A 7,694-nucleotide genomic window follows, 5' to 3' on the forward strand; every position below is an offset into this window, starting at 1 on the left:
TAGCATTCCTGATTAGCATCTATTACACGTGGAATACCTCAGGGCTCTATGATGGGCCCACTCACTTTATCGAGAGGTATAAATTATATATCACTGAAATTTTAATTTTTCCCCAAATAGGTTTTAAAATCAGGGAAAAATTAGAAAATATATATAGCAAGTGAGTTGTTACTATAATCATCTAATGTACACAGCCATGCAAAAATAATTGAGTTATGTTTAATTGCACCTTTAGGGCTTCTTTGTTTCAACTTCTGAAAATAAATGCCACATTCTAATATCCTGTATATGTTCAAGGCCATCAATGGGTCACCATGTTGTCCGTCTTTAAATTTAGGTAACTGACTCATTGTCACGTCCAGCCCCTCCCTCCTCCCTGGTCCCGCCTAGCTCCCCGCTCCCATTCGTCCCTCCGTCTGTCTGTCACGCCCTTGTCGTTAGTACCCACACACCTGAGTCTTGTTTCACCGTCGTGTCTCTGTGTATATAAACCCCCTGGTGTTTCTCTTCGGTGTCGGTCATTCCTCGTTGTGTAAGTCCCTCGCTTCTCTTCTCCTCTGCTTCATGATCTATTTGTTAGTGTCTTTGTACTCCCTCTCTGTTTCGTTCTTATCCTTCGCTTGTTTGTTTTCCCCATGTTCACAGCTTGTGTTTTCCTTGTGTATGTCCCCAGTCTGTAATGGTCTTTTGCAGTTTAACCTCTCATTGTCAGTCTAGTTAGTTGGTGTGGTTTGTTAGTCCTCCCTGTTTGCCTTCTCGTGGTTTTTGGTTGCTTTCGTGTTCATGTCCTGGTTGTCTACCTACCTCCTAGTTTTAGTCTACCGTCATAGTTCTCCTCGTTACCCAGCCTCCCAGCTCCACAAAGTTTGTCCTGACTTAGTTTTGTATTGTTTACTCTCTCAGTTTCAGTTTAGTGTTTTATAGTTTTCTACCCAGCTCATGTTAGCTCGGTTACCTTATGGTTTTGTTAGCCGTTTAGTCTACTGTATGTTTTCCTTCTACCTCCTTATCTCTCGTTGCCCTCTTTGCTCTGTGTTTTGTTTCCTGTTCTTTAATAAAACATTTGAATATCTGCATGTGCGTCACCCCCGCCCTTGAAACATTACACTCATGTTATTAATCCACCCCAACAAATTCTTTGTAAATCCTATCTCAAAAGGCCATGGTCTAGTCTCTCAGAAGAGGATCTCCTCAATCCAAATCAAGATGGCATCCTTGCTCCTCTAAAGCTGTCATGCAGCCTCGTCCCCAGGACCACACTTCCCAGCAGCCCTGTCCTCAGGACCACACTTCCCAGCAGCCCTGTCCTCAGGACCACACTTCCCAGCAGCCCCATCCCCCAAAGATCAGAATCACCTGATTACTAAAACCTCCTACAACACATCCTATATTGACTCAGGATGTTACAAATGCATTTCCACTTCAAGCTTAGCCCCAGTGTTCAGATTTGTTCAGATTGTAAAGCATTGTTCCGCTACAGTACTAAATAAATAATTTAAAATGTTGCGGAAAAGAAACTTTCTAAACTGATTTTGGAGTGGATGAATGTGAGTCATGGATTTAAAAGATTTTCTGGCTTTTAAAATTTTCTTTATTTTTACATTTGCTCCCATTCACGTTCATATTTAATACCAGGAATCCATGATACGCCTCATGCTCATGAACCTCATGCCGCCCCAGTTCCTGAAGTTCCTGTACTCTCCAGGACCGAAGTACCACATCCTGCCTCTGTAGTTGGGATGTTCATACATGAGCCAGTGGCCGTCCATCACGTGACAGGAGTGGCAGCCGTCGGACCAGTGGTAGCGATCCATGAAGGAATCACAGTCATCCGTCATCTCCATCATCTGACCCATGAAGTTCTCCCTGTCATAGATCCTCATTCTGTGGGATCCTCTGTACTGTTGGGGAAGAGAACAAACCGTGTTGCTTTGGAGAAATCCTTCTGGAACACATATAGTTAACTAAGCATTTCCAAAACTATATATCAGAGTTGATACTGTACCCGAGGGATCATGCGGCAAGACCTGATGTAGTTACCCGTCCCCCATCCCCACATGTTCATGTAGTCGGCGTACTCCCCCCTCTTCATGAAGTAGCTGTTTCCCATGTAGTTGGGGCGGTCGTACACCATCCAGCAGCCGCTCTCCACCCTGCAGGAGTGGCAGCGGCTCATGTAAGAGTTCATGTCAGAACAATCACTGGTGCACTCGTAGGAGCGACCCATGAAGTTCCTGTCCTCGTAGAAGATCACCTGTTTGGGTAGAAGAATTTCCATAATTATTGATTTAAGGATGCACATTAAATAATATTTAAATACTTGTTAAATAGAGGGTTCACATGTTTCAGTTCCTACCTTGCCCATAGTCATGGTGACTGGATGTCTGGTTTGGATTGTCAGAGCTGTTTCTAACTGATGAACTACATCCTCCCTGGTTTAACTCTTGTATTTATACCTGACCAGGACCAAAGAATACGTCACTCCTGTTGTGTAAACTCCTGACCAAGCAACACAGCACAGAGGCCCACAGAGATGTGCTTTAGATACATTTCCATGAGATGTGTTTCACCAGAAGTCTTTTGAATGGATACTACTGGCAAAACAACATATCTCCCTGTTCTACAAGGTATTGTTTTATAATAAAAATCACTTGACATGCAAGTGATCAATTTTTGCTTTTGTTGGGAGGTGGTAGTGTCAATGATACTACCAGATTAACATTCTAGCTTTTATGATGATAGGTTTTTCTGTTATGGAGAAATTGTAACTTCAACCAGCCATACCTTTGTAGATAGCAGGAGAAATAAACTAGAACAAAGTGAGATAATAATTCTGTAATCACACTGCATTGATAGTAGATTCATGTTGGAGCTGTTGTTTTTACCTCTTTTAAGAGGACTTAATTAGGAGGGTCAGACCCCGTTAATCCCTCTATAATTTGAATTTTGTTTTTTTTTAGTTTATGTTAGATGTAATTATTATGTTATTCAGTTAATTACAAACCTTTTCTCTATCAGTTATATTCTTTAACAGAAATTTGACTGCCACTTAAACCCATAGATCCCTCTCTATCTATGTGTTCATACACCCCTTTAATATTTTACAATTAGATTTATCTTAGTTTGATTCATCAATCAATTTCTTGGTCACTGATTGTCGCAAATAGTTTTTGACCAGCAGATTATTCTGGACTAGAAACCAGACAGTACAGTGACAGCTTCTTGGACAATGACATTTGTAAGTCATCTAAACCCTGTTCAGTACACTACGTAGAACATGAGGAGATGGTGTTTACATTCTATGTTTTGTACTGTGGGATCAAACACTGAGACAGTTGAATTGTTGCTGTTTCACTCTACAACATTTCATGGAAATGAAGATGTCAGTAATAGAACTAATATGTTTTTTATAGTTTCATCCTACCAGTCAATAGCCAGATATTTAAACAGACCTAAAGAACTACATGCACAGATTTCAGCCCAAGAGGCGTGCGCAACTGTGTTTTTTCACAATATATGCATTTTCCTAGTTTGTAAAGCAATAACACATCCATCCCACTGCTAAGCTCTGTATTAAAAAGTCTTGCTTGCGCTATATGTAGAGAAACAAAAGAGATAGCAGGCATGGCTGTATAACAGAAGGAACAATGAACAGGCCTGCAGTGTCTGTAAGATGTACTCTCTCAATACTGCTGAACAATACCCTCACAGCAATGTTGCAAAAAGTCATCAATACCCTCTTTTTGTAGGATATAATGGTTTCAGAAATACTGCCAGAAACAGTGAGCAATGTATGTTTCATTCAGAAATAGTTACAGAAAGCCTGTAAACTACAATCCATGGACTAACCCTGTAACTCTTATTTTTCCTGCTGTCCCTCATTAGACAGCATGTATCTTAAAACTGTTGTTGTGTTACTTCTTCATTGTAGTGTCAGCGTGTTGAAACATGGTCCTAGTGCACTACTGTGTTGCTGGAGCGTGTTGAAACATGGTCCTAGTGCACTACTGTGTTGCTGGAGCGTGTTGAAACATGGTCCTAGTGCACTACTGTGTTGCTGGAGCGTGTTGAAACATGGTCCTAGTGCACTACTGTGTTGCTGGAGCGTGTTGAAACATGGTCCTAGTGCACTACTGTGTTGCTGGAGCATGTTGAAACATGGTCCTAGTGCACCACTGTGTTGCTGGAGCGTGTTGAAACATGGTCCTAGTGCACTACTGAGTTGCTGGAGCGTGTTGAAACATGGTCCTAGTGCACTACTGTGTTGCTGGAGCGTGTTGAAACATGGTCCTAGTGCACTACTGTGTTGCTGGAGCGTGTTGAAACATGGTCCTAGTGCACTACTGAGTTGCTGGAGCGTGTTGAAACATGGTCCTAGTGCACTACTGTGTTGCTGGAGCGTGTTGAAACATGGTCCTAGTGCACTACTGTGTTGCTGGAGCGTGTTGAAACATGGTCCTAGTGCACTATTGTGTTGCTGGAGCATGTTGAAACATGGTCCTAGTGCACTACTGTGTTGCTGGAGCGTGTTGAAACATGGTCCTAGTGCACTACTGTGTTGCTGGAGCATGCTGTCCCACCTCACAAGAAGGAAATATCGTTATAATATTAATCATTGTGAAAATATACGTGCCATTCTCTCTATTGGTATAAGGCAAGCCAAAGAAGGGCTGCTAACTGACTGCGTTTGAGAGGAGGTTTATGTCATAACATGGCACAGTCTTTTGTCGCCTGTTATGACCAACCAGCTTTTAAAAAATCCAAATATGATGTTTCCAAAAGTTTCATATTGCATGATTTCAAAATTAGAACATTTCTGCTTTAGCTGATAATAGAATAGAAAATTTGTTTCATGCTCAGAAGTGTGATGAGCATCTTTATTTTATTGATGTTTTTCACTCTTTTCACTCTTTTCACTAATTTTAAATATTTTATTATTATGTCAGAATAGTAGACGAATGCTTTAGAAAGTCTTTTTTTTTCAGGAACAGAGAGAACACAGAGTTCACAGATTTTGTACATTTTAAAAATGTATAATTGTCATTTTAGCTCAGGTTGTTTTTAGTGCCAGGAATCCATGATCCGCCTCATGCTCATGAACCTCATGCCGCCCCAGTTCCTGAAGTTCCTGTACTCTCCAGGACCGAAGTACCACATCCTGCCTCTGTAGTTGGGATGTTCATACATGAGCCAGTGGCCGTCCATCACGTGACAGGAGTGGCAGCCGTCGGACCAGTGGTAGCGATCCATGAAGGAATCACAGTCATCCGTCATCTCCATCATCTGACCCATGAAGTTCTCCCTGTCATAGATCCTCATTCTGTGGGATCCTCTGTACTGTTGGGGAAGAAAACAAACCGTGTTGCTTTGGAGAAATCCTTCTGGAGCACAACTTAATTTCCAAAACTATATATCAGAGTTGATACTGTACCCGAGGGATCATGCGGCAAGACCTGATGTAGTTACCCGTCCCCCATCCCCACATGTTCATGTAGTCGGCGTACTCCCCCCTCTTCATGAAGTAGCTGTTTCCCATGTAGTTGGGGTGGTCGTACACCATCCAGCAGCCGCTCTCCACCCTGCAGGAGTGGCAGCGGCTCATGTAAGAGTTCATGTCAGAACAATCACCGGTGCACTCGTAGGAGCGACCCATGAAGTTCCTGTCCTCGTAGAAGATCACCTGTTTGGAAAAGGAATTACAAAGTATAGTATTGTTTTATTATCCACGTTTTCCATAAGAAAATCTTTTTTGTGAACCCTAATATGTTTACCTTGCCCATAGTCATGGTGAGTGGTTTGATTCGTCAGAACTAACACCAACTGATGAACTACATGCTCCCTGGTTTAACTCTCTGTATTTATACCTCACCAGGACCAAACAATTCATCACTCCTGTTGTGTAAACAATAAAAACAAATGCCGACCCACAGAAAGCTGAAACTGCTTTCATGCGAGAGAATTTTCCAGAAGACTTTAGAATGGACCCCACTGACAGGACAATAAGTCTGGGCAACATACCATTTGGACTTTTTCATGCAGTAGACATGCCAGGACTGGAAAAGTGTTGCGACTTCTCTTGTAAAATATTGTCAGCTATTCATCCAGCTCCCGGCTACTTTATGTGCATGAAGGCTTGTGTAATGTATGATACAGCTTTGGCAACACATTGGCATTAAGAAGCTACATAGTCACACATTGTTTAAAAAAAAAAGCCTGAAGAAGAAATGAACCTGTGAGCACATTGTGTGATCTTCAGTCTTTATTCTTTAGTGTAGTGCAGGAATGTTGTTTTTCAGCACTACTACTAGTATATGACTCTTATATTCATTCGTTTCATTACTGACTCATTCATTCCCTTCATAGACCACCCACACAATGAGTTCCCACTGGAATCATGTCACTCCAATCATATCATCTCTGGATGTGTGAAATTGGCACAGTCTCTCTCATTTTGCTCATTAAAGCTCTGGAAATGGGTCTTTTTAAGAGTGCCTTGTCATAGTTTCTATTGCTCTATAAAAATAAAAATGGAATTGAATTCAGTGGTGGTCATGGCTCTCATACTGAGAGCTAATCGACAAATCCATTGTCTCAGAAAGATGGTGCACATTCTCCCCACTTCAACGTTTCCTGTGCCCAGTTACCTCACATTAGCCGACATTACACAAATAATAATTGTACCATTTCTAGCTTGATTATTAACAAAAGTCTTTATGGGCAGCCCACTTCTGTTTAGAGGCATAGGATATCGGGGGGGGGGGGGGGGGGGGGGGGGGCATGGGATTGACAGCAATAATCAGTGAAAAACCCCAAAAAATGTTAGACACATTCGTGTTTTGATTTGAATTTTGATCCACGCTGTCAGGCCAGCCATCAGTTTTGTTTTGGGATTTCAACTGCATAGTTGAGTGACAGCAAACTGCCTGAAACATCCTGAGAGCAACATCTGAGGATTCATGGGCTACCACAAATGGACTACCTACTCCAGAAATGGACTACCTACTCCACAATTGGACTACCTACTCCAGAAATGGACTACCTACTCCAGAAATGGACTACCTACTCCACAAATGGACTACATACTCCATAAATAGTCTTTGTATTCCAGAAATGGACTCCCTACTCCAGAAATCCCATTGGATTAGTCTGAGTGTGTCTTGAGGGGTGGGCCAATGCAGTCTCGCGTGTCAGCATAATTATGTATCCATGTACCGTACTTGGCTGTTAGAGGGTGTTTTGGTCATATTTTTACGAGAGCCAAAATAACTTAAAGTGCAATAGTTTTTTGTTTGAAGTTCAAACTGTATTTACATGTGTGTGAGTTAGCCTGAACTACCCTATGCATGCTCTCTCTCTCTCTCTCTCTCTCTCTCTCTCTCTCAAGTATACACATGGACATGCAATTTTAGGGCACTCTGATGCTATAAAATGGTCTCTGAAGAAGGAAGCCCCACACCCCCATTGTGAGGCCATCTTTAACATTGCCTCTTAATGACCAAGGTCAAGACTTGAGCCAGTTAAACTGTTTCCGGATCAGTGTGTGTGTTCCCGGTCGTGACTGTGTGTGTTAAATGGCTCATCTGTCTTCATGTGAGGACATAGAGTTTTCCAATGGCTGAGAGGCAGCAGTCAGTGACACTAAGAGACTTAGCGATAATCACTGGATTCCCTCAGGAGCAGGCTGAGGAGAACCT

The 7,694-nt window shown here is 42.1% G+C and overlaps 2 protein-coding genes across 6 annotated transcripts in view; both read right to left on the bottom strand.

Annotated features, from left to right (window-relative positions):
* Positions 1-1,625: 1,625 nt before the first annotated feature.
* On the bottom strand, positions 1,626-2,371 carry LOC143522785 (gamma-crystallin M2-like). 2 transcript variants are annotated; one of them, XM_077016636.1, is made up of 3 exons: positions 2,357-2,371; positions 2,006-2,254; positions 1,626-1,901 (listed from the first exon to the last, which is right to left on the bottom strand). In XM_077016636.1, exons 1-3 carry the CDS (start codon positions 2,369-2,371, stop codon positions 1,626-1,628), a joined length of 540 nt encoding a protein of 179 aa, XP_076872751.1. The 2 variants fall into 2 exon arrangements, with proteins under 2 accessions (XP_076872751.1, XP_076872758.1); XM_077016643.1 differs by lacking the exon at positions 2,357-2,371 and having other exon boundaries at positions 2,006-2,287.
* Positions 2,372-5,061: 2,690 nt separating this feature from the next.
* The window catches only part of LOC143522804 (gamma-crystallin M2-like), a 5,899-nt gene continuing 3,266 nt past the window's right edge, over positions 5,062-7,694 (bottom strand). The window contains exons 1-4 of one of the 4 annotated variants that reach the window (XM_077016695.1): positions 6,540-6,550; positions 5,772-5,787; positions 5,432-5,680; positions 5,062-5,337 (exon numbers count right to left, since the gene is read on the bottom strand). In XM_077016695.1, the coding sequence (XP_076872810.1) occupies positions 5,062-5,337; positions 5,432-5,680; positions 5,772-5,786 (540 nt within the window). In that variant the 5' untranslated portion in view covers position 5,787; positions 6,540-6,550. Of the gene's footprint in view, positions 5,338-5,426; positions 5,681-5,771; positions 5,788-6,539; positions 6,551-7,694 lie in introns of those variants that run through there. The other 3 variants (XM_077016669.1, XM_077016687.1, XM_077016678.1) reach the window with 3 other exon arrangements.

The sequence above is a fragment of the Brachyhypopomus gauderio genome, chromosome 1 (assembly GCF_052324685.1).
Source record: "Brachyhypopomus gauderio isolate BG-103 chromosome 1, BGAUD_0.2, whole genome shotgun sequence".
NCBI classification, from domain to species: Eukaryota; Metazoa; Chordata; class Actinopteri; order Gymnotiformes; family Hypopomidae; genus Brachyhypopomus; species Brachyhypopomus gauderio.

Bases quoted from the DNA above. Each gene is read 5' to 3' on its own strand.
- LOC143522785 (XM_077016643.1), bottom strand. From the start codon at position 2,278: ATGGAAATTCTTCTACCCAAACAGGTGATCTTCTACGAGGACAGGAAC. The intron at 1,902-2,005 runs GTACAGTATCAA...CTTCCCCAACAG, and splicing joins CTTGCCGCATGATCCCTCGG to TACAGAGGATCCCACAGAAT.